The sequence below is a fragment of the Pagrus pagrus genome (assembly GCF_965226575.1).
Source record: "Pagrus pagrus genome assembly, chromosome: 7".
Taxonomy (NCBI): domain Eukaryota; kingdom Metazoa; phylum Chordata; class Actinopteri; order Spariformes; family Sparidae; genus Pagrus; species Pagrus pagrus.
In genome coordinates this window covers 2,636,864-2,663,603 of record NC_140191.1, presented here as the reverse complement: position 1 = coordinate 2,663,603, position 26,740 = coordinate 2,636,864, and the positions used below count along the sequence as shown (strand labels likewise).

The 26,740-nt window shown below is 42.3% G+C and overlaps 1 protein-coding gene across 4 annotated transcripts in view; it reads left to right on the top strand.

Annotated features, from left to right (window-relative positions):
• bbs9 (Bardet-Biedl syndrome 9) overlaps positions 1 to 26,740 on the top strand; it is a 163,444-nt gene that overhangs the window by 16,453 nt on the left and 120,251 nt on the right. For all 4 annotated transcript variants that reach the window (XM_084358631.1, XM_084358632.1, XM_084358633.1 and 1 more), the window contains exons 7-13: positions 3,641 to 3,725; positions 3,811 to 3,994; positions 9,770 to 9,899; positions 13,001 to 13,182; positions 13,316 to 13,392; positions 13,482 to 13,535; positions 13,717 to 13,819. In XM_084358631.1, coding sequence (XP_084214757.1) covers positions 3,641 to 3,725; positions 3,811 to 3,994; positions 9,770 to 9,899; positions 13,001 to 13,182; positions 13,316 to 13,392; positions 13,482 to 13,535; positions 13,717 to 13,819 — 815 coding nt within the window. The remainder of the gene's footprint in view (positions 1 to 3,640; positions 3,726 to 3,810; positions 3,995 to 9,769; positions 9,900 to 13,000; positions 13,183 to 13,315; positions 13,393 to 13,481; positions 13,536 to 13,716; positions 13,820 to 26,740) is intronic.

Below are 26,740 nucleotides of genomic sequence, written 5' to 3'. Positions count from 1 at the left end.
ATTCCACTTTTTGCTGCATTTTAATCAGTTATTCATTTTGTTTTCTGTTAGAACAATGCCAAACGTAGCACTTTTTGTGTACATTTAATTATGGCGAACAATAGCATCGATGCAAGCAGTCACCACAAACTTCGGTGATGAAGATAATGAATTTCCTGTAGTTGCTTCACAATAAAAGCTTTTGATATGAAATGAGAGCAACAGGAAGTGAATTAGCAGTAACTCGGCACAGCAGATCGACCTCAAACTGATGGGTTGATGGTCCATTTATTAAAAGAAAAGTTGCCATTAACTTTAAATCAGCTACGATCAGCACTGGAAGACAAAGCTAAATATGTCTCTGGGTGATGTTTAGATCTATTTTAGATGTAACGGATATTTATTTTGTCGTTGTACATTTGATTCTGTGCAAAATCACCCAGTATTCACTTTTCCCAGGACTCTGCTTGATATATATCATCTATCTTACAACACTCTTAAAGGGTCAGTACACCCAAATTACAAAGACACATTCTCACTTACATCTTGTGGTATCTCAGCATGCAGGTCCACATCTCTGGAAAGATCCTGACGAGAGAAACTTTTATACAACCAGGCACTGATGTGTTATGGCTATGACCGACTTTTATATATATATTCCATATCAGATGACGAGGTCAGAGCTTCACTGACTGTTTTACATTTAATATCAGATGACTGGTCAAACTGTTCTGCCCGGCTAAGTTTATTTAGCCTGTTGGACCGTCTCCTGCCCTGATGAATGAGAGCTTGATTTGGTCGTGTGTGTGTGTGTGTGTGTGTGTGTGTGTGTTGGCGTCTGCTTTGAGATTTTAGTTTGTGTTTATCTATGACACCGAGAGAGCATATGCATGTAGTGTGTGTGTGTATGTGCTTGTGCGATGTATATGTTGAAGTTAAATGAGTGTGTTTGTTTGTGGAGTTTTTCAGAGAGATCTTCTTTCATATAAATGAGAACACTGTTTCCTCAGCCTCAGTGTCCTTCACTCTACATGATGACTGATACCGCCCACACACACACACACACACACACACACACACACACACACACAGGCCCTACCCAAACTTTGTCCACACATCATGCTCACCACAAACACTTTTTAAATGGCAAACAAAAAATTCTGGTTCCCAAGTGTGTGTCACTGCCAGTGGTGTGTGTGCGCGACTTGCTCTCCCTCCTCATATGTTAGGCATGCAGGGGGATAATCAGATTTTTGTGGTTTTTAAATTTTTCTCTCGTAACACACAGCGCTTTGTGTGATTTCTACCCTCTTTCATAATACTTAAATCAACATAACTTCTGGCGAATGGAACCGAACACACACAGACACACACACACACACGCATGTACAGTTTTAATTCATTCACGCTACCTCATACCCCATCATTAATAAGACATCGAAGTGAAGGGTGGAATAGAAATATCAAAATAGAGTGAAAGAATACGAGTTATTTTACAGTGTTGTTTTAGTATTATTAGCTTGAATTTAATCCATTCGCTCAGGCAGGAGTCGCCCTGTCGATCCACTGAGTGCTGCTTTAAAAGCTTAAAACCACTGACATGTTTAATATATTTTTTAGTCCATTTTCTTCCCCGGGAAATGGTCACGGTGTGATGAAAAGGTTTCTTTACTGGCAGTCATCCATAAAGCAGCTCGTTAGCCCGCTCGCTGCTTCTCATAGAAGCTCAGCGGGTACGGCTACTGTACGGATGAGTTCAAAACTATAAATCTTGTGTTGTATCGCAAAAAATCAAAGTTTAGAACGCTTCATTTGCTGTTTTATACACAATGTTATGAGGAATTAGCGTCATTTTGAGGGCTGCATATGATAATCAGCTTTAACTCCTTATCCAGGTGTATAACTGAAATGCTGGTCAGGCAATTATTGCTTTGCTATAAAGTATGGTCAGTAACTGGATGATGTATATAGTACCAGAACTGTTCTACTTTCATACTACTTACCAATTAGTTCTGTGTTGGTATGTTCACACTTAATGCATGAAGAACTATGCGGCTAATCACACCGAGACACGACGACAGAAACGCGTCACCAGCAAAACTGTTGTTTTCGTGCTGAATCGTGCGCCTGGCATGCACTCCTCTTGCGCTGTCTGTCGCCTTTTCGTAGCAGTTTTTAGAAGTTGAAATACTTTCAACATTTTAGCACAAGCCTCAGAGTCGCAGCTCCACAGACACACTATGCTGTTTTACCCCTAACATGCTTTTCCAAGGCATTTTTGGAGCAGTCACACCTGTAGCGATGAAAGTCTACAGCCACTCTTGCTGTTTTACGAAGCCACCTAACTTTTTTTTAATCAGGGTTGTATTCACCCCGTTCACCAGCTTGATTTAGCATGCCAACATTCACCTTGCTAAACACAAAGTACAGCTGAGGCTGACGGGAATGTTGTAAACCTCGAGATGTCATTCTGCTGGTGGCGGTACATGAAAACTCAGGGGATCACCAAGGTCATTAGGATTCATCCTCTGTCAACCGTGATTTATAGTAAAACATTTCAGGGCCTTCCCCTCATGCTAAAAAGTCATTATTGTCATAATAAAAATGCTTTACGTTTGAATGTGCTGTTGATGTTCACTGTTGGCTCACAATGCAATATACAGAGGAAATGGAGGAGCCCCCCACGGCTAAAACAAACTCAAATACATTTTATATGGTGGTGACACAGCTTGAGAAAGATATTGGAAAACTGAAAAAAAAAAAAAAGAATCACTCAATATTTGGAAAAACACTTTACTTGGTCTTTACGGTTGTAAATTGCAAGCAATGCCCATAATCTGGCAGCCATATTGGATTATGGCCCTTACGATTTAAGATAGATTTCAGACCTGTCTGCTTTGATTAACGGCAGGATTGTGATCCAAATATGTAATACTGTGTGAGAAAACTGTGAGTGGATAAATCAGCAGAAATGTAGTGTTTGGGCTGCGGTTCGGAGCCAGGCTGGTCTGAGGTTGGACCTCTCTGTTCATCCAGGTGTTAGAGGAGGTGGATAGATTCCTGCCAAGCTGCTTCGACTGCCAGCGTCTTACTGGAAAACTCCTGATGCCGAAGAGGCCAAAATCAACTGACCACAGATCAGTCCGACCACTTTATCCTCAGCCAGTTGCCAACAGCTCGCTGATTAAAACTGATAGACCGCAGTTCCGGGGAACAGCAGGTCAGCAGCCTGTTGACTGACCTGACAGAAGCTGTAAAAGAGATGGAGAATATAAAACGCTAGCTGTGGATTTTGTTAATGATGAACATGTTATACGGTGTTCGACTGTATTTAAATGTTAATAAATGATGTGTACTCGGATTTCTGCCCTGGCCTCAGAGAGGGAATTTCTCTCAGGGTGTTGCTGTGGTCTTGGGTTAGTGGTAAAAGAAGCAATAACTGTAACCAGAGAGTCTTTTACTCACGTTTTTAGACTGGCTGTGGAATATCTGAAGGGATTCTTAAATTAGAAATGCCCCCTGCACATTGCAACATTTCCTTGAGCAAGGCATTTCACTTCCAGCTCCAACAACAGCCCACACTGACCTGCTGAATCAAAATAGAAGTAACTTATAAAGTGTTTTAAATGTACTCAAACATAGTTTTGTCTCTGTCTCCCAGGTATGAGACTCTGGCCGTGGCTACAGAGGCAGAGAGCCGGCAGGATCCTGACCTGCCCCTCAAGACTGGAGGCAAGAGGCTGACGGTGAGTCCTGAACACACCAGCTGCCAGAGAGACAGTCTTTAGTGTAGGAATTGTGCTGTAACTGTGTGTGTGTGTCCTCCTCTAGCCCGACTGGACCTTCGTCCTGGGAGAACAGGCCCTGGACCTCTGTGTGCCCTCCTTCTCGCACTCCTCTGCCTCCATCTTTGTTCTAGGGGAGAGGAACCTCTACTGTCTGCGTGACAACGGCCAGATCCGCTTCATGAAGAAGCTGGAGTTCAACCCCAGCTGCTTCCTGCCCTACACCTCAGGTAAAACAGGATGCTGAATCTCCAGTGCAAGTCTTAAGTAGCTAACTCTAAAGGGATATTTCCCCTTTACAGTCCTCATGTTATTCTTGTCCAACAAGCTTTTCATTCAGCTCCACTCCTGCACATCCGATCCAGTTAAGGACTTAAATACAGATTGACTGAGTAGTAGAGGCAGATCTACCAGGCGCTTAACTCGATGTGTAAGAGTAGATTGAAAAAGACTGAAGCGAAACCTAGAGGACACAGAGAAATAGGAGGAGATAAAGGGATGGCAGGGATACATTTGGAAGATGTTTTCATCTGTAGAAACACAAAGTTTATGTGTTGTCGTCACTGTTCACAGAGAAAGAGGTCAAAGAGGATGTTAAGTCATTCTTAAGGCGTGCTCACACTTCTTTTCCCTCAGCATTTGCCAGTAAATCATCTGTAAGACAATGTCTAGCAACTAAATCCTTCAAGAACAGCAAGTTCTCAGGAAACCGAGCACAGCCACTGCAGCGATACTGTAAAATTAGCCGATGTGGCACTGGTACGGCTCTGATGTGTTCAATCTGGAGTGAAGAAAAGGGCAGCGACACAAAACTCGGCATGCATCATTGCACATGCCTCAACCAAAGTATTGAAAATAAGTGAACAAAATACACAAAAACAAAGTATTCTGCGCAGTGGCCCAGTGCCACACGACTGGCTCTGCAGGAAGCTGGGTTTGGCACAGCAGGATGGAATAACTGGAGCAGCTCTGCTGTATGCATTAGAACAAAAACTGAACGGAGTATTAAACATACTATAGTATATAAACATATGGTGCAAGATGAATGGATAACATAATAGATACAGATATATACAGTGGACTGATAGATAGAACATATGATGTATTAATACTGCAGTGAATACCGTGTGTGTCCATACGTGGTGATTTTTTCAAAGACACTGAAGTCAAACTCTGTCATAGATCTTTAAACAAGGCTGTTTTCTTATTTCATGAAAAGTAACATTTTGTGGATTACGGTGTCGACACAGGATGTAAATCACTTACAGAGAAGCGAAGACGAAACAAAGCGGACAATACAGTTTGTTGACAAGCAGGATATTGATATCATTGCATGTGTCTATATGTGGTAAATTAGCACAGCCACAGATCTGTAAAGGATTTCAGACTTGAACACCTCTGCCTGTCTTCACCTCTGATAGGAACAGAGACGGATTAGGGATTATGTGTAATGTGATGATTGTGCAGCTGTGTAGTAACTCAGTTTTCTTCTGATGAACATGCATTGCATCTGAGGCAAGAACCACTGCTGCTCATACACACAGCAGACATGATTTGGTATTGTGTGTGTTACTATAATCTAACTGCGCCATCAGATATTCAAATGGTCCCACACTTCTCTTCCAGTTTGAGACGGAGACAAACAGAACAAATTGTAGACTCCAATGTGACCTTTACCAGCACTCCCATTATTCAATAATTAGCGATTACAGTGCAGTTGTATCAAATTGCAGCTTGATTGCGGCAATTTAGAAAAGAAGACGTGAGGACAAACACAAAAATGTGCACACACACTTTAGTTTTAGGGTTCCTATTATTTCTATCCTCTTGGGATCTCAGATATACTGATATTGATGATAACAGTGTCATTTACAAATTGAATTTTGATATTGTGTTGATATTACACATATAATAATAGCCTATAATTAATACTTTGCCTCTTAAATGGTTTCAGTTTCTTTCCGTTCTCGCTTTGTCATAGTTTTTTGTGGTCATGCACCTTATCGCTGGTTCCCATCTGTCATAAATGGAAAAAATCATTAAGTATAACCGTTATGGTCGTCTTAACCTCCCTAACCTTGTACTCTGAGTGTAATTCATTTGCAAAAAAGGAGACAAAACGCATGAATACCCAAAGTTAAAAATGTTCTATAGATATCGCAAGTATTTGTGTCATGAACACCTGATATTCTGAAAGCCTGAATTCATTCAGACATTTCATGCCTCTTTGTGTTTCCGTCTCATCAGTGTGTTCCTCATTAATCTTTGTGATCGGACAAGGTTGCATGTTACTGCAGTACACCAAGGTTTACCCTAAAACAGCATCGCTTTCTTTGTTTCTACGCACTTTATTTAACGTAGAAGCTGAGGACAAAAGCTTTAAACTGGCAGGCAAAGTTTTTGCTTCAACATATAATTATGAAGTAACTGTTGATTTCACAATGTAATGGCTAGAATAATATAATGGCTATAAACTCTGCTTTCACTTGGCGATTCTGTCTGCGAGTGGGCACGAAATCTCCCGGGGAAATGAAGGCATACTGGAATGAATAAACTGCTACTCTGACGAAAACGTAAAGCGATACGGTTGTCTTTGTGACAGCAGCGCCAACAATAATACCACTTAGAAACTCTAGGGTGGGGAAAGTTGTCTGTTTCCACTTTGAATTTGTTTACTTTTTGATATAGAATAAAAAGGAGGAAAGTGGTATAACTTCTCTGCAGCCTGATTCTTATCACCGCAAGCAAAACTAATCACCCAGATATGGTCGGACCTCCAGAACGGTGCTCAAATACAGTAGAATAAAAGTTCTGTGTATAACCTTTTGTGCATGGAACAATAAACAACCTTTTTATGAGAAAGAAAAATGTTTCTGTCTGGTTTAGTTTACGCAACAATGTACCACAGAGCCGTTTCTGTGAGAGTATAACACTTGATTCGAAATACACCAGAGAGCTGACAGATGGAAAGAGAAAATAAAAAAGGACGTGAAGGATAGCGAAAAATAGACTAGGGGAAGGATCCAGAGGGGAGAATTGATGGAGGGATTACAAGAACGGCCAAGAGCTTTCGACCAATATCTGTTTTCAATTTGAGAATTAAAATATCTCAGCTTTTAAAGTGCCCCTCACTATATGTTCCAGACATTATTTAGATTATTCAAATTGCTCTTGGAAATCGGCTGTAAATTTCAATACATGATCTGCCAGCTCAACAAAAGGAGCTTTTATTGGGACGTGATTCCTGTCAACAATCGAAACCACAAAAAATTCCCACATGGCTGGAAGACGGCCACTCCCACGATCACTGCCGTCTTCTGCGTCCACGCTCGGTCGACGGGCCAACATTCAGTGACACTGTGACTGTCGGAGCTGCAACCGAACAATAAGAAAGAGCTCTTTTATGGTGCAAGGCCATTTTGTGGATCTCCACAGAACCCTCACAGTTGTGAGTGTAGTGCAGAGGAGGACTGACAACAGTGATCTCTTGAGGGTTTCCTAACGCTTTCCTTCTGGCCTTGAGCCTCACAGCTGCCTCTGCTGGACCACTGCCCTCCCTCTCCCTGTCTACCTCCCTCTGCCTGTCTGTCTGTTTCTTTCTTTCCCAAACAACTTTATTGGCCTCGAGTTCAGCTCCTGCATTCAATCTACAAGGAGAGACTAAATCTCTTGGTTTGAAATAAAATAATATGATCCCCACTTCTAGAAACAAGACAAATGAGTGACAGATTAATTCAGATTAGGGCTCAGTTGCTGACTGAATGATTTGGTGAGTATGAACATAAAATGAAACAAGAACATGCAGAAGTAGAGATCACTCAAGAGCCAGTTAACATTTGTAAAACACTGAGATGAGCCGTTGTTAGACAGCATGCAGTGGAGAGGCACAAAGGGAACACGGGTAGAGAGCATACATGCCAACCCTCCCTGATTTTCTCAGGAGCCTCCCGCTTTTCATCTCTCCCAGTTTCCTCCCGGGTATCACAATTCTCCTGCATTCCTGATTTATGTATTTATTTTCAAATTTTCACACCTTTTCCCCCTTTTAGTTATCACAACTGTTTCTGGCACTGGACAGCGCGAAGTCTACTGTGCTGTTGTGACTCACTGTAAAAACTACTGAAAAGAAGAATTCCTGTTTCTAGATTATTGTGATATTTTTAAAGATTTTTCTGTCTATTATGGGGGTCACGGCAACATCAGTCACCATTGAAAGGCTGACCAAAGTAGGCCAGTGGTGTGCACAAACTCTCTAAGGGGCAGGGACAAAGAGCAATTAACTTTACTGCTGAATATTAGTTTATGCCAGAGATTCAGAAAATCACACCTGAGGGGCAAATTATTCTGCAAGTCAAATTTAAAGCTAGTAAAAATGCTGTTTTCAGTTTTTCAAAGACACCAGAATCCTACCTGTTTTTAGAGGTCTCAAGGTTGGCAAGTATGGGAGAGAGAGAGAGAGGGAGAGAGAGGGAGAGGGAAGGGATTGACATCCAACAATTGTCCCTGGCTGCAACCAAACAGAGAACAGTACCTGGTGTATGTCTGAGACCACCTTTTCTCCTCCAAGGAATGATTACAGACACTTTGAGTAAAGGAGAGAAGAAAAACGAGGATTGGAAAAACTGAAATGCAGGACGAGTGGAAAGTGAGAGTGAAACTAGGGACAGAGCGTTGAAAAATAAAGAAAGTGGATAAAAGAGAGGGGTAGAAAAATCAGGTGAGGAACAAGAGAGCAGATGAACCGCCAAATCTTCGTCGGCGTGTCCATATTTTATCCATTTCTACCACTGTGTTCCCGATCGGTAATTTCTTCCATTAACTCCAGATTTCATACAAAACAAATGGGTGTTTCTCAGTTTCTATGTGGCATATGTGTCATGGGATCTGGCAACCCTGCATGACCCATGCTCTCACATCATTTTGTTTACTCTATTAATCCGTGTTGTGGGGATATATGAGGGCGAATGCGTTGAGAGGAGGCCATTTGTCGTTACCCTCTCTTTTTCACAGCCTGAAAATGTTGGCAGGTACGAACGAGGAAAAGGAAAAGAGGTCCAAAGAGAGGAGAAAGAAAAGAGAGTGTGTAGTTAAGAGTTGTAGATTGAAGAGTAACAGAGGAAAGGATAGAAAGAAAGAAGCTAATGCTCGGCTTGAGCATGACGGCAGAACGTAGATCAGACCTTTATAATTAGGTTGTAATTATAATGCTGATGCTGAGATAGAAGGTGTGTGTTTGCTTTGATGTGGCACCAACACACACTCTGTCATTTTGACCCCTGCGCTGTGCCACCCTGCTGACCGCTGTTACCATATTCTAGCTCCTGTATTCAACTGTGTGTGTCAGGCGTGTTTGTTTTGCGTGTGGCCGTCACCTCAGATCTCTCTAGGTGGTAACTGCGCCATTGGTGGGATGGACTGGACATTTGTGTGTGTGTGTGTGTGTGTGAAACATAAGTAGTAGAACATAAGTAGTATTTATATTTAATGTTTCAAGCCGTGAGTCACAGGAGAAAGTGTATGTGTGACTTTAGTTATATATACACCTATAAAAGCTGACCTTGTCTTAAAATGAAAGATCCTAAATGACAAAATTTTATATATAAAACAGATGTGAGATGTAAAGAGATGATTTTTTTTCTGTACAGGAGAGAGCAAGTGGCACTCACCTTTAAGGGCAATGCCACCCACCACAGGAATTTGTTATTTCTGTACTCTGTGGTTGGATTTGTGAATATGCCCGAAGCTAAAAATCTGACAAAACCCTCGAATTTGTGCTGCCATGAAACTGAGGCTGGGTTTCATAGCAGCATAAGTCAGTAAGTGGACTCATGACATTAAAGGGAAGTTTATATTGGAGTCCCTCTAACTTCTAAGGTATGAGGTGGATTTTACACCTCATTTTTTTGTGATCATTTATTATTTTATCACTTTGTTTTTAAGGTCATTAACGCAATTTGTTACGAACAGTTAACATGAATATGGTCTTTTCTTCTGGTTTTATTTAGTGAGCGATGGCACGACCAACCTGTTGATGGGTAACCACACCAACATGCTGCTGATTTACCAGGATGTGACTCTGAAGTGGGCAGCCCAGCTCCCCTTTGTGCCCGTGGCCGTTCGCATCGCCAACTTCCCGTGAGTACCACCTCCGTCAAAACATATCTGATGTCACAGTTTCTCTCTGAGATAAGTTTGAGAACCTCTTTAGGGTTACTGACAGTGGAACCAACACAGTTTTCTATCTGCGTGTTGGAGTTTCCAAAAATCAACTATTGAGAATGGCAAGTTTTCAAACACTGACCTGGGTGCTAGTGGTATGAACTTAGTACTTACCTAAGCCAGCAGCTCTTACCATTTGCTTTGCGTGGATTAAGCCATATTAATGCCAGGGCTCGCCTCAGAAACTGCGGATGTAAAAGTTCTTGGACCCTCCCATTGATGCAGTTCTGTGCAGAACGCCGGCTTACTGCTGCCTCAAGTTTGTACCGCTCTTTAATAGCTGCTGGTGACGTTAGCAAGTCTTTACCAGCAGCGGCAGAGATGTAACTTCATACATGAATGAGTGATTTATTCTTCATCTCTGGCAAATGCAACACATGGCCCCGCTCATACATTTAGAGCTTAACAAGCTTCTACCAGCTACAACAGAGAAACTCCGTCAAAGGGGCATAAACATGCTCTTAGTGACTGTTAAAGCTCCACCTGGCTCCCTGTCTTTACACCCGACACACAAGTTTGTTTCTCAGTGTTTTTTTACCAGCCCCACTATGGTGCAAGTGTTTCTCTAAATGGAGTTTTGCTCTTTAAAGTTATATCTCACAGGAACCGACAAATCACACAACACACGGACACACATGAGAAGGCTTGTAGGTCTCATTTTCTGATATGATCACACACTCAGACACACTCATATGCGTGCAGGTAAATACACATATGCACAGCAGGTGTCTTGTTGTATTAATCAGCTTGTGAAATCCAGTGTGCGACAGGAAATGACCCGACAATGTCTTCCAGCTGTCCAATCAGAGCAGAGCAGGGAGGGGCCAGCTGTAGACTCCAATCGAACCACAATTTGATACAATTACAACGCAGAATACAAACATGGCTGACAAATGATGTGGTCTGTGGGTGTGTGTTTGTGTGTGTGTGTTTTAGATGCAGGAGATAGTGTGTGTCTGGGTAGCTGTTTGGTTTAGTTCAAGGCTGTGTTGTTTTAAAGCACTTGATAGTCATCGTCTTGTTTGGTGTGTGGGAGAGGAACACACACACTTACACACACACTAATACACACAAACCCTGTGAATATCTATCCTTGATTTATAGCAGTGCTCCAGGAGTCTTTGCTTTGTTTCATTGGAGGTGGTATTAAATTTTATTACTTAATTCTGCCAGCCTCGGATTAAAGGATCAGGCTTTCTTTGGCCTTCCAAACTGTCCTCACCGACTACAAGTCCAAATTTGGACCCAATCTGAAACAGACCCGTGGAAAATCAGACCCTGGCATGCATAAATTGATGGCAGCAGCTTGAGGCACCAATAATTAACATGCAACCGCAGTTGAAAAGCAACACAGCAGTTTTCTGCAAAGTTTATGCTCTGATCCCATTGTGTCAGACAGGACACATAACACAAAGTATACACATTATTTTCATTCAGGTACATGTGCAACCCCGTTCTGTTGTAAAGAAATGCTTAAAATGTTTTGGATTTTCACCAAAAACTGACCACTTCTTCGTCAACTCGTGTCCCAAACTTACACCAAATCTCCCTGAATGTTTTTGTAGCATAACGTCCCTGAAGACCGGGTTAAGCTTTTCAGAAAGAAGATGATGATCGACTCTGATAGTGGACTTAGAGGTCACCACTTTTGGATGGTCCTGCAGGCCTAAATGTTACGCTTTATTCAGGCTCCCTGCCTATACCTCTCGTAGTATTGGTATTATATACTGTAGTCTTTCGTGTTAACACATACAGTATGTGATGTCCGTATCCACAGCAAACGTCTTTGACAGCTGCTGCTGTTTCCGCCGGTCTGTTTTTTCTGTATATATTTACGATCAGCAGTCTTTCTCTCGCATGTAGTGGGAACTCCATTACAGTGAGGGTTGGGGGGGGGGGGAAGCTGCGTGTGTGTGTTTGTGTGCGTCAGTGAAAGTGAGAGCTATTTTTATGAACATGTGTGTTTGTGTTTCTACAGCAGTTTGTCATGTCTGTATAAATGTGAGTCTATAAACCGTTTTAGACTTCATCACTTCATCTGATCTCACAAAAGCGAAGTGTAAATGGAGACTAGCTGAAGTCCAACGGCTGAAAGATGGTGTGAGACACATTCTAGCCAAATGTTGACGAGGTTTAAATGCATCCGCCTCTCTAAGACACTCATGTAAGAGTTACTCCTCTAATAGTCTAATAAAAGCAACCAGGAACAACATTGAGAACATTTACTGTATCTGTATATGTGAGTTAGTCTTTGAAGAGTGAAGACGATAAAGTTTCTTACACTTGTAGTTTATAAATACAATTCATTCATGTTTCTGTGTTGGCTTGTGGATCGTTATTAACACTTTAACCAAGACGGATTGCGATCATATTTGTGATCTGGCCAACAGAGAGGCATATATGTGGCAACGTGTAAATAAAAGTGTCTTAAATCTGTGTGTGTGTGTGTGTGTGTGTGTGTGTGTGTAGCTGAGTGTGTGAGTGTTTCCGCAGCAGTTAAAGTGAAAGTTTTATGCCCCCTCAGACACCCTCCTGTGCAGGTGTGGAGCCAGCCGCTGCTCTAGACCTGAACCCCCGGCGTGTGTGTGTGTGTGTGTGTGTGTGTGTGTGTGTGTGTGTGTGTGTGTGTGTGTGTGTGTGTGTGTGTGTGTGTGTGTGTGTGTGTGTGTGTGTGTGTGTGTGTGTGTGTGTGTGTGTGTGTGTGTGTGTGTGTGTGTGTGTGTGTGTGTGTGTGTGTTACTACCTCAGTGGAGTGGAACTACAACACATCTGCAACCAGTTAACACACACGCACAAACAGAAACATACCTTATTGCATCACTCAGCATTTCCTCGTGCTCTCCCTCTTTCCATCTCGTTCCACATCAAAAACCAATTCTGAATTTTTCTTTGAAGGAAACAGAATGCAAACAACAAAAGGACCGCAAAGGACACACTCAGTAAAAGTACCAGATTTACATCTTGTTGAGTAAATTCCTCCTCTCTCTCCTCTCTCCTCTCTCCTCTCTCCTCCTCAGGGAGTTAAAAGGAGTCGTCATCAGCCTGAGCTCTGACGGTCACCTCCTGTGCTCCTACATGGGTACGGACCCCTCCTTCTTCTCCACGCCCAAGGTGGACGCCAGGGAGGCCGACTATGAGCAGGTGGATGCTGAGATGAAGAAGCTGCAGAAGTTCATCAGAGAGGCCACCAGGACTCAGGGTAGGAGACTGTTCGTAGATTTATATATCAGATACGATTGAATTTATTACATTAATCAACACTAGGCCACTTAAAACAATCTCACCCCATGTTTTTGTATGTAAAACTGAAAACTCCTGTATCGTCATTTTAGACATTCTGCCAAAAACGGACATTGAGGAGGACCTGATTATTACAGCTGCTGTGTCTGCCAACATGGACAGTGAATCGGTAAACACGTGAGACACATGCACACATTAACACATTTACAACCATAAGCACACACAGGCAGTCTCATCGTTTCCTTTGTTTTCCTACAGCAATCTCTGATCCAAGATATCGACGGTCTGACCGTCCCTTCAGTGACCATACAGGTGAGCTGTGGCATCAGTCAGTCTGAATTTCCCTGCTGTCCTTATCAACTCATCATTCTTTTCTTCCCTCTTCCGTCTAATCTTCTCCCTTTCTTTGTTTCATTTCTCTACCTTTTCTTTTATCATGTGTCTTGTTTTCCCCTCCTTGTCTCCCAACTATAACCTGCCTTCCTCTCTCCAGGTGAAGGTGAAGGCCAGTTCTGTTGTCCAGGCCTCTAAGCTGACCGTCAGCATTCAGCCTCCTCTGGCTGTCACTCAGGACCAGTTTGTCCTGGAGCCCATGGGTGAGTGTATAGCAGCCTTTCTTTCTTTGTCTTTCTTTGTGTGTGTGTGTGTGTGTGTGTGTGTGTGTGTGTGTGTGTGTGTGTGTGTGTGTGTGTGTGTGTGTGTGTGTGTGTGTGTGTGTGTGTGTGTGTGTGTGTGTGTGTGTGTGTGTGTGTGTGTGTGTGTGTGTGTGTGTGTGTGTGTGTGTGTGTGTTAGCAATCTTCTCCTCCTTATTGTCCACTTTTGAAGGCAATACTCAATATTTCTAGGAAAATCTTGCATCCCTTATGCAGCTGGTTTTGCGTAAGATCCTCCACACCGTCGTGAATCACTTCCGTTCTTTTCCAACCTTTCTGTCACTCACTCACCCACACGTCCATGCATCCAGCACACACAGTTTGTCAGCTGCTCTCCTCTCCTTCATCACGTCCTCCTCCACAGTCTGAACAGACACACACACACAGGGAGTGACTGAGTGAGTGAGAGGTGTGTGTGTTGGTGTGTATTTGTTCAGCCCTTATCAGCCTTTACACTATGTGTTCTGTCGTCTGGCTGTTGGGGAGACTCGGTCACCTCGACCAGTTGGCGGTGGCTTTGATCTGATCAGCCAGACACTGCGTACACACAACCTCCCGACCCCGAACACTGGTATCTGCTGTCGGCTCATTAAAAGAACATCACCCGTCCTGTAACACAGCATTTGGCATTCGCTTGGAGCTGTTACACGTCAGAACGTCCCCTGTTTCCTCTGTTTGACTCTTTCCACCTTTTGTGTGCATGTTGACGTGCAAACGTAAATTTACAGAGTGTGTAATGCAAACCATTTGCCGGAGGTTTTTATCAGAGGCTCCTTATAGTACCATGGGAACACACGTTTTAAAAATCTGTAGCCCCACTGGGAGTTAAACCTCTAACCCTGGCGGTGTTGGTGCCTTGCTCTGCCTGTTTCTCTACATATGGCTAATGCTGGCTGTGTCAGATCGCACCCACAGTTTGTTTTCTGTGGTCTGAACCAAGAGCGGAGAAGTTTCCTCTGTTGCTTTCTTTGCATTTGATTTTGCTGCAAGCAGCCAAACTATAAGCAATCCGTAACTTGGAAAGAAAAGTCAAGCGATTCATGATTAGTTTCATTATCTGAAGACTTCAACTTTCAGTCCTTTAAACCTGCTGGTCTCGTCTCTCTCTTCTGTGGTTTTCATTTGAGAACATATAGAGATGCACTATCTATAATGGGATATTGTAAAAATTATTTCAGTAAAATTAAAGCCAGTAAATATAGATGACAATATGAAGCCAAACTGCTTAAATGGACTGAAGCATGTCATCTACACACTGATACAGTAGGTGGTCGGTTTGCCATCCACCAATAAACAAAATAGGAGAATTATTATCGGTCATCTTATCAGTATCTGCCATGAAAGACAGGTAATTATCGGCAATCATATCGGCTGACAAAAATCCATCCCTAGAACACGTAACTAATCAGTTGAGTTTGACCATCAGTCCACACTTCCCTTTTTCTAGTTTTGTGATGTTCTGCTTTTCGAGCTGCCAGATGTTGACATTTGTGTCCACATTTTTTTGCGTTCTGTCATTTTTTTGTAGCACGTCCACCAGATTTCAAATCCCTTTGTTCTTCTCAGCAAAACAAACTAAACTTAGGGTTGTTTCATGTTCAGTGAGCTGCAGTGAGCTGCTTGATTTAAAGTGGAGACTCAAATCATCATAACATCCATCAATCATCACCAACAATCATTTCACCTCTGTGGTGTAAATGAGATGTTGTTGCACAAAACTGTCATAAAAGACTTTAGCTAAAAGTCAATTCATGAAAAATAGTTTTTAAAAGAGCTATAAAGAAGACACTGAGATAGCAGCAGGTCTGCAGATCTAAGAGTGTTAATAGGAGTGTCATTAGTGAAAAGGTCATTGATGTAAGAGGGGGCAAGGCCGATCGGTGACTTAAAAACAAGCAAGTGTGAATGTGTCTTTGTTGTTTTCACCACCTGACTCGAACGTGAAGTTTTGAAGATCTACGTTTTTGAAGTTTTTTCTTTTAAACCATCATTTTAGGTGTCAAGTTGTTGCTTTCATCCAGAGCGACTTCCCATAATTGCATCTGCAGAATTGATTTAAATTCCTCTTTTTTTTTAATTTACACCACAGAATGGGATATTTGTCTCGACACAACTGGAATGTTATTGCTGGACCTCCTGGTTTGGTCGGAATTTTGCAATTTACAATTTAGTACAAACCAAAGACTGTCAAATCATCCTGCAGTCACCATCATTATCATTACGAGGGTGTAAATCCCACGAGAGATGATTCAGTATGAAGTCGTATTTCAAATACGCTGCCACAGATCATACTGACGTGGTGCGGATGGTGTCGGCAGTAATTTTTTTGAAGCCATGTACACAGGCACAGAAGCTGGATCAGCACCAGAAAAATGTCATTTTTTCCCCCCTCAAAACTTCTCTCCACATTTGCTGAAACCATCATCCATCAGAGAGGAGTAGTCCCAACGTCTTTTGAGAAGGGCCAGTATGGATTGTGAATTTATGATTTCAAGATGTGAACAGCATTCTCAGGCGGTTGGAACACCATCCATTTATTGTGAGCTCTGAATCAAAATGACCACCGCTTTCCCATGATTCATGATGCGTCTGTGCTGAAATGTAATGCGTGTTACCACAGTGCATTCTTATCTGCACATATACTGTACGTGACCTCTGCAACTGGTAATTCAAACACGATGCGCCTTTTGCACAACACGCAGTATATTTCCTGTAAATTCTTGTGTCAGCTGCCTCCATTAATAATGGTCACATACTTTTTATAAGACTTACATCTCATGTTATGGCGTATTTTATAATACATTTGCTTTGTATGCATTTTGCTTTCTTTGCTCCATGATGTCCGTGTCCATATGTTTAGTATTTTGTTGCTTTTATACTTTTTTTTTTTTTACCTGACAGCAGAGGAGCTGAAGGAAAAGAAAGATCTTTACACCCAATGAGTCAGATGTGTAAAAATCAGTTCCAGGCAAAGACAGACTCAAAGTTAAACTAACACCTTAATCTAATTTAGGCCAGATTTTCTTCTCAGGGTCAGTTTTTAGACAAAAGTCCAAACTCAGAGGGAAACTGTGAAGATTGCTTGCCTGCAACAGATCATCAGCAAGCATGGAAATAATAGCGATGGAGGCTTTTCTTTAGCTTTTTGTAAGTCACATCAACATCACATTAACATACTGGTACACTAGTGTTTTCACCACTGTACATGACAATGAGAAAGGCTGTCTTGTGCACTGTCTTGTGTCTTTTCCTGTTTTAACTTTCCGCCTGTGTTTTGTTCACTACACATGGTTTGGAGACCAGACAGGTCTACGTTGACGTTGAAAATGCGTGGACCTAATGAATTACATTCTCATCTTCTGATTGTGCAGCATGAAGTGTAAGCTGAAAAAAACCTGGTTTGGGAAGTGGTTTGAAGAGGTGGTAGCCTCCTAACTTAATTTAGAGTTAGTTCATTGAAGAAGATGTCCGTCTGTATTTGTCCGGTTGGTTTTTGGTTCTGCAGAGTTTTTTTCTCTTGGCAGGTTTTTTCTCTCAGCGTTTCCCTGTTTATATGGACGATCAGAGGCTGTGACTCACTGCGTCGTTACATTTAAACCACTAAAGAGACGCTTTGTTTACATGAGTTGAGGTAGCGGTCAGATGGGTCAAATTCAGAAGCCTCTCTCAGGCACACACACACACACACACACACACACACACACACACACACACACACACACACACACACACACACACACACACACACACACACACACACAGTTACAGACATACAAACCTAAGTCATATAAATACTTTCACATACATATCCATGGACACATAAACATAAACACATGCGCGTGTCACCCTGATATACTTTTTAAATATAGACACACACACACACACACACTTTACTCCAAGTGTGTGTGTGTGTGTGTGTGTGTGTTCAGTAATTCTCATGTTTCGCTGTAGAGAGCTGTTGATTGACTCATGGAGGCCAGCGCCAGATTTCTGTGTGCAGGAAGACAAAAGAGCGTGACATAAACACACACACAGACACACACACACTTTGTCTTTTTCGTTCTTCCTTTCCCTCCTCTGTCCTCCTCCCATCCTACCTACGAGACCCCTCATTGGCCTGCTTCAGCCCAGTATGGCCTGGCACAAGTTCCCAGAAGCAGCAGGACCACCGTGTCTGACCCTTAGTAGTCAGATTTGGCACCAAACCGAGTGTTTCACATCCGTTACAGTCCCGGAAAATTAGGAAAAAATAAATTAATGGGAGGCTCCGTGAGTTTTACTGAATGCTGGTACTTGGCTCAGAGCAGCTGGATCCCAGTCACACAGTCAGTTTACTCTGTGATTTTGTCCAGAAAATCGCACCCCGCTTTATGGATTGCAGGGGAAATGGCCGAGCTGTAGATGGAATCCTGCCTGGTATTAAGTGTATGTAAGTACAGCATGTACGCAGATGAATTAAGGACCAATAAAAATACAAAACAGTTCAAAAAAATGACTTCCATTACCAGGAAATGTTTCATTAATTTTAATGTTTTACTGTTCAGGTGCAAATACCGAGCTTGTTTCCAGACCTCTGCAATCACACATCGACTTCTTTTTAGTTCTGGTGTCTTTGATGGCTGTTTGATGGAAAAACAAATCAAGGCAATTATAGCTTTGAAGGTGAGCTTTAGAACGGGGACGTCATCTTGTGCCAGGAAAACGCAGAGAAATGTGGATGAGATTGACGCACCTGTACAGGATGTTTAAAGTAAAGGAATAAAAACTCTTAAATGAACATACAACATCGATTCACATGCTGCTGACCGCTTCTGCATCGACTGATTCTGTTGCACCAAAAGTATTTGTAGTTGTTCTGAACGGTAAAGTAAAAGCCTGCCACCGTAGAGAGGGCAGAGATAAAATAATTGTTCAAATGGGGATAAAAGTGCATATTTTTAACTCCTCAAAGGCTTTTAAATGCCTATTCTATATTAAAGATGTGGGGTCAGGGGGTTTCAGATACTGAAGACTATACTAGCACATATTGTCCACTCAGTGACATATTCATTCATTAATATTAATATAATTACCATAAACAAACATCAGTGAAATGTGTTGCTGGTCCTAAAGTCCTCAGAGTTTAAAGAGATAGTTCAGGTTTTTTATAAGTGGGCTTGTATGAGATACTTGTCCATAGTCGGTGTATAACCTACAACAGATGGCGGTCGGCAGCAGGAGTAATGGTGGAGGAAGCTAGCAGAGACACAGATTTTAGCTACAATGAAAGAATCATAAAAAAAGACAACATCAGCATTAGTATACCCTTTTTTAAAAATGTTTTATCTTGCCATCAGACAACCTTTTTCGACTAGAAACTGAAGTCGTAATGTCACTCGCTCCAAAACCACAAGACTCCTTTCATACAAGCAGTAATTTTACCTCGCAGAACATGGGAGTTGTTGTCCTTGACTTAGGTGTTTTAAAGGGTTAGTTTGCATTCACTGTTTGTATTATTCAGGAAAAACAATCAAAGCCACTGGTGTAAGACTACATAAATAAATCTCCTTCATTTAGAGTTGCAAGGAGCTGTGTGTAGTGCCTAGACTGTGTGAAACCTGGAGAAAGAAGACTGAAATTAAATTGTAGTAATATGTCAAATTCTTAAAATCTCTACGTAACGCTCATAGCATTGTGGTCTGGTATTCATATACAGTACACACCCATAGCATCTCGCTTGCGTCTGTTTCTGCTTTTTTAAAATTTTATTCTGATGTCACTGATGACTCACTTGAACCTCTTCTTTATTTGCATAAACAAAACCAAAGACAAGGAACAGACACAAGTAGCCGTGACAAAGTAACGCCTGTTATGGGAAAAATGTGGCAGCAATTTAGAGAAGCACTATTGTAGCAACACTAATAACAACAACACTGCTGCTGTGACACCTCCGCTGTCTGTTTCTCATCATCGCGTTATCCCTCGCTCTCTCTCTCTCACCTGCTCACGCACTGATGTGTCTTCACACAGCAAACTAATTAACTTTTATAAGATTCATCTCTCCTGGAACTGAATTGTTTCCTTGTCCTTCAGCTGCAGCTGCTGTGTTTATCCGCGTGTGCACTGCTGTCGTCCCATGTGTCTTTGATCGTCTGGCTCGGTATGCGTCCTACACTTGTCTCTGCGTGATGATTGTGTATGTGTGTTCAGTAGAAGTATGAATGTCAACTCGAGTTTATTTTCCAATCTTCCTCGGAGGGATTTGTCACAGAAAACAAAGGACGATAAACGTGGTGGTGTGTGTGTTCGTGTGAGGGGGGTCGGCTGTGTGAGGAAGAGGAGGGGAGGTAGCGCCTTCTGACTTTTATTGTTATTCCAGTTTTTATTCGTCTCAGATGGCGACTCAATCCCCTGTTCACCACACAGTGCCTCCTTTGTTCTCTCTCTCTTTCCTGCTCTCGCTTTCCTTCTTCCTCTTTTCCTTTCTCCGCTTCCTCTTTTTCATTTCTCATCCTGTCCCCCGATGTCTTTATTTCTTCCCTCTCTCGCTGATCTTTTTTCCTGTATTTCCCTCTTTATTTTCCTTCTCCACATCTTCTTTCCTCTGCTGCCTTTCTTCTCATCCCACCCTCTCACCCATCCTTTTCTTCTCTCTGTACACACTTAACCAACTCTGACATTCTCTCTTCCACTTTGCATGTTTCGTGTCCAGAATCAAAAAACTGATGAGACAAAGTTTACAAAAAGTTAAACAATCAGAAGTTATTCCCATAAAACAAATGTTTTGCAGAGGATGGACAATATGGATTTTCTCCTCCTTTTCCTCCTTTGTTTTCTCCTCCTCCTTCTTCTCCTACTCCGTCTCCTTCCTCTCATCCTCCTCTTCTTCTCCTTCCTCTTCTCCTTCCTTTCCTCTTATTCTCCTTCTGCTTCTCTTTCCTCTCCTCTCTTCCTCCTCTCCTCTCCTCTTCTTCTTCTTCCTCTCCTCCTCCTCTCCTCTTCTTCTTCTCTCTGGTCACAACTACTACTATGTCAGAGTTTGTAAAAGCTGCACTTGCTGCACTTGCAGCTCTGTTTACAAGCTTTAATTTAATTATGAGAATAATACATAATGATATCAGTTTGCCATTATCATACCGATAGCTTATTGGCCAGATATGTGCATCCTTCGAACAGTGAAATGCTGACTCATAACTAAGAAATAAATGTCTGGATTGCATTCGAACCAGATGGATTTACACAGTTTGTGTGAACTGTTCTGCACTTAATTCTGTGAGTTCAGTTGCCAAACCACCATCATCCTCATCCAATCAGCTCTAATCAGAACCAGTAGAGAAACTAAAGCTTGTCTTGATTTCAGAAGCGAGTTTTGAAAATAAAATCTTTAACGTCGGACATTTTATCTCCGAGTGAAGATCAGGTTCGTTGTGTTTAAGATCAGACCCTCAACAGCGACCTGACCCAATCCTGACCCGTAGAGGTCGAAGGTCAGTGTTTAACACCACACCGATGGCCACCTCAGGTTCCCTCGCGTGTGCGTGTGTGATCACGTACACACACGCACACACACATACAGGTGAAGCAGTAGCAGGCCGGGAATGTCTCTGAGCAAATTTACCCTCCACATTTGTTTTTCTCCCGATGTTTTCCTTTTTATATTATTTGCACATGGTGAAGAAAAGGCAGCCGCACACACACACACACACACACACACACACACATACGCACATGCACACACACACACGCACATGCACACACATGCCTCTTCTCTCTCCATGTGTGGTATTGATCCCCATCTCCACCCCTCTTGACCCCTCACCTCCTCTAAACAGTCAGTACTTGGTTTAACCTGAGCTGTCAAGTACCATAACCTGAGGAAAGCTCTCTCACTCACTCACTCACTCACTCACTCACTCACACACACACACACACACACACACACACACACACACACACACACACACACACACTCACACAGAAAAAGAAAGAATTGAACAACTATTGTCCGGTTGACTTTTAAGCCCACAACCTGCATTAACTTGTGTTCTCAGTGTTTCAGAAGTGATGCGTTCTTCTCCATCATTTCTTAATTTACAGTCTTTTTCAACTGACAGAACAAATGTACTTTTTCTTTATACTTGCTTTGTACAGGTAGGGAATGAGGAAGCAGGGAGGAAACTGAAAGAGGGAATAATTGAGAAAGAGGTGAAAGTAGAGAGAGGGAACGAGGTAGAAAGGAAGGAGAATGTCAGTGATTATATACTTTCTTCAAAGTAAAATCTTTAAAGCATTTTTTGTGTGTGCAACATGACTCTTTGTGTGTACATCAGGACTTCCAAGCATATCCTGTGTCCTCTTGAATTAGTGTTTGTCCAAGTAAATGCTAGTCCAGAATGTGGTAAAATTGAAGAAGCATGTAAACTGCACGTCTTTTAGCATCTATTTCTGGTATCTGGCTTTTTAGTAGATTTGTTTTTAGGGCTATAAAATGGAGAAAGCGAGCCATCACAATTTATTAAACCCTGGAGTTATGGACCTCAGAACCAACAATACTATAAGGGTGTGTGGCAGGTGATCCAGAACATCAGTATCAGAGCAATAGTTGCAATATAACACATGAACACTGAGAGCAGAGAAGGAAGATTAACAGCATGTGCTGAACTGCAAAATAAAAAACAATGTTGGAGTTTTTTTTAAAAGGAAAACTTAAAGTCATGCAGTCCAAGACAAGAGAGAGAATAGGTGACGAAGAAGAAGGGCGTGATGGAGAGAGGGGGAGTAACAGGACAAAACTGCGTCGATAGTTGATAAAAGTGAAGCAGATTTAGGTAGAAAAGGGAAACTGTAGGAGAAATAGAGGGATAAACGTGGGGATAAAGAAGGTGTAGAAGCAATGAAAAGGTGAGAAAGTTAAGAAAACAGAACCGATGAGAGTGAGAAGAGTAGAGATGGAGAGAAGTCGGGAAAGAGGAGGAGAAAAAAAAGGAGGTAGTGAAGTGGGTGTAGGGGATTTCAGACTCCTTTGTGGAGTTTGTTTATGTTGGCAGTGGTGTTAATGGGTTAATGTGCCTGAGAACGCTGGGACCAGTCTGAACAGTCTCGCTGGGTCGGACCTCCAGGTCACGCAGACGGACACGTTACCTGGAGCTCACCGGTTCGACGCCCACAGCAGCCCCCCGAGCTGTCCAGATGTGCCTGAATATGTGATGACAAGCCGAAGAGAAAAGAGACAGAGATGGATAGAGAGAGAGAAAGAGAAAGAGAGAGGAGGGGGGGGGATTACTTTGTGTCTTTCTTTGGTGTTGTTTGTTGGTCTTAATGGGACTGGGAACACTTAAAGCACTTAAACCAGTCTGACCAGTCTGACCTTTGGGTCACACAGGTTAAAAGCCTTCTGTTGACAGACAGCATGACAGGGATGGAGAGAGGAGGAAGGTAGAAGAAAGACAGAGTAAGGAGAGCAGGAGAGGAGAAGGAAGAAAGTGAAGAAACTGAGGGAACACATAAGAAATTGAACGAGATGTTGTTTTTTTTAAGGGCCCACTCATACCGATTTTGAAATATCTGCTGCCGACCTTCAAAACACAGCTGTGCTCACTCACTGGATCTGCTCTAGACTGAAAATATATTCCTCTTTGCTTCTCTGTGGCACAGCAGCCTTACATTTGGCTCTTACTTGTGACATGTAGCCAATCAGATAGTTTTGTTTGCAGGACAGTGATTGAGACCATCGAGGGGTATCTACAGACCGAGGGAGGCGGCTGCATCAGAGCCAAAGAAACACCTAATTTTAACACTGAATCCGATGACTGGAAAAATGCTCATTACTGGTTTCCATTATGGGCCGGGCTGATAATGGGTCAATTCCCAGAACACAGGAGAGGGAAGGTGAGGTAGGAAAGACGGAATAATGGAGGAGAGGTCGAGTATGATAATTAGAGCCTGACAGTACACATTACTCGCTGATATTTGATTCATTTTTATTCTTCTGTAGTGTATTTTTCTTTTTCTTTTTGTTTCTCTTTTCTTCTCTCTGTTCTGGCTTTAACTTTTAAAACAAGCCACCCGTAGACAGGTGTTGTAAATTAGCATCTTGCTATAAACACAATGCATCTGGGGCTTGTGCATGATTGCATGTTGCAGCATAAATGTTACCGTTAGGTTCATGTCAAAAAAATAAACTCAAGTAAAGCCACAAAGAATCCGTTACCACATCTAAGCTGAGCTGCAAAAATGCGTTCCAGTGTGCTTGTTGGCAAAACACTTAACTGACTCTTCACTGACGCCGACTCAGATTCAGCAGCTCTGCTCCTGAAATGATAACGATGCAACAGAAAGACTACACGACTGCCTGCAGTGAATATCTGTTAGATCCGACACCACGTCAGCACAGATTTCGATTAAATATTTTGCACTGGAACTATTTCTTTGTGGGAGCAGTGACTAACTGACACCTGGAGAGTAACAGTTGAAACCCATAAGTCATCATAAAATGCTTTAAAGGTGCTGGTAGGCATATTTTTTACCCTCTGGACAGAGCTAGAACAGCTTTTTCCTCCTGCGTCTTAATGCTTAGCTAGGCTTGTCAAATCTCTACTCCAGCCTCATATTTACACATATGAAAGTGCTGTTGATAACCTCATGTACACCGTCCCAAAATGTTGAACTATTCCTTTATGTGATCATAATCAAAAATGTATAGATCAGAAAATGAATGTTGGCAGATACATTTTCTGAACTCTCAGCATTGATCCCACTCCTGGCCTTCAAACTGTTGAGCTTTACTGATATAATAGAAGAAAAAATAAAGAAGAGATGCTTACGAGGAGGTTTAGGGAGAAGGAACATGATGAAGGGATGGCTACGAGAGAGGAGGGCGGAGAAGGAAGGAAGGAAGAAAAGAAGGGAGAGAGGAGGTCACGCTGTCAGGGCGTCTGACAGAGTGTGGAGAAAGTCTCTGTCTGCTTTTTATCGTTTATCTTGTCTTCTGTCTGTGGGAGGGGAGGTGTCGTCGTCTCTCCTTTCATGTCCTCTCATCCATCTCGCCTCCTCCTGCACCGTCTATCCTCAACTCGAGAGGCTCTCTGAGTGTGTGTGTGTGTGTGTGTGTGTGTGTGTGTGATGAAGGTCACTGAGGTCCTCTGCTGTTTTAATAAATACATTTAGACACAATGTTGTACACAGTCAGAAACAAATATTTTCAAAGACACACACTCACCTCACTTTCAGTCATCTCACACACACTGTTTCCTTCGGACACACACACGCACACACACACATACTTGGGGTGCAGTCACCTGTGACAGGCCGAGCTCAGGAACATCATGGCCCATTACACCACCCTGTGTGTGTGCGTGCGTGTGTGTGTGTGCGTGTGACTGCATGAAGCCATTAGCTGTAATATATCCTTTCCTCTCCGTCTGTATTTGATCCCTGCTTCTCCTCTACAGCTTGTTTGCTCTGTCTCTCTCTCTCTGTTGGTTTTGGGGTATTTGAAGGGAAGCTACAAGTCATCACCCCCCCCTCAAGCTACGTACAGTATAATTAACGTGCCGTGTGTGTGTGTTTGTGTGTGCACGCGCTTTGAGTTCTGGTTAGTGTTGTTAATCCTCTGTCCTCACCTTGCCTGCAGATATTTAACGTAAGCATACCTCTGTGTGTGTGTGTGTGTGTGTGTGTGTGTGTACAGTAAGGGGTCTGGTTAGCATTGGGTTGGCTGTATCCTGTCCTGTCCACACCTCAAAAATGCTGACTCGTTAAGTTTGTGTGCTTCGCTGGCTGCCTTGTTTCCTTATCCAATTATTTAACATCTTTCCCGAACCAGACTAAACCTGGTACATCTGGATCTAGACGTACGATAAACCTCACTCAAAAAATTACATTAATATCACGCAGATTGCTCGAAGGAGCACTCGTGTGATTTAGTGTTGCCGTTCCATAAAGATGGAGGACTCACAAAAGACATATTGAAATGGTCTAAATCTAAGAGGTCAACAGCTCAAGCTTCTGAACAGTGGATCCTACACTTCTCATAATGCAACTCAATTTCATTAGACCCTTCCTGCCTCCTATATGCATTTCAGACTTAACACCTTCAGTTTGTAATGCAGGATCTGGTGGAAGAGTTTTAAATTTTAAGACCAAGCCGATATAACCCTGATGACATCACTTTTTAGAGATCAAGAAAACGTTGGTGTTGGTTGAGTGCCCCTTAAAATATCCAACCTTGGAACCGGACCTTGCTCTACAGTTTTGCAGCTGGTTCACACCATTTGTCTGGACAGGAATGTCCTTTTTTATTTCATATTTCTGTTTTTCCAGCAGCCTTTAGCATCATTTCTCACCTAGAATGCAGTAGTTAAAATGTCATCTTGATTAAAGCTGGGTCTTGTTTCAACCTTTTCAGTAATTTTGTGTTTCTTAATGCATTCACTCAGTCACAGTACTAATATCAAGACTGTTTTCTCCCTTGCCTTGAGGAAAATTAACATGTTTCTCTACAAAATTCCTCTTTCATTCAAGAATTGAAGGCAAAGTCTAACGACAAGCAGCCATACATCGCCTCGCCAAAATCCAGCCATTATCTTTATCTGCCAGAATGAAACACAGAAATGCAAAATCATTATTCAAAGTAGAAAAAAAGAGCAGGCATTCGATGCCAGCTTACAGTAGTTCACTATTTGCAATACTCTTTGCCATCGACGAACAGAAACGTCTCTGATTTACCTCCAGCCAGGGACCTTTGTCACATGTCTGGAAAATATGTGTAGAAAAAGCACGTAGTTGGCCATTATGATACCCTGCGTCATGTTGTGAAATTTTATAGGTCGGCTTGAACAAGAAAGGCTACATTCAAAGGACTTCCAATTCTCTTAGTGATTGCT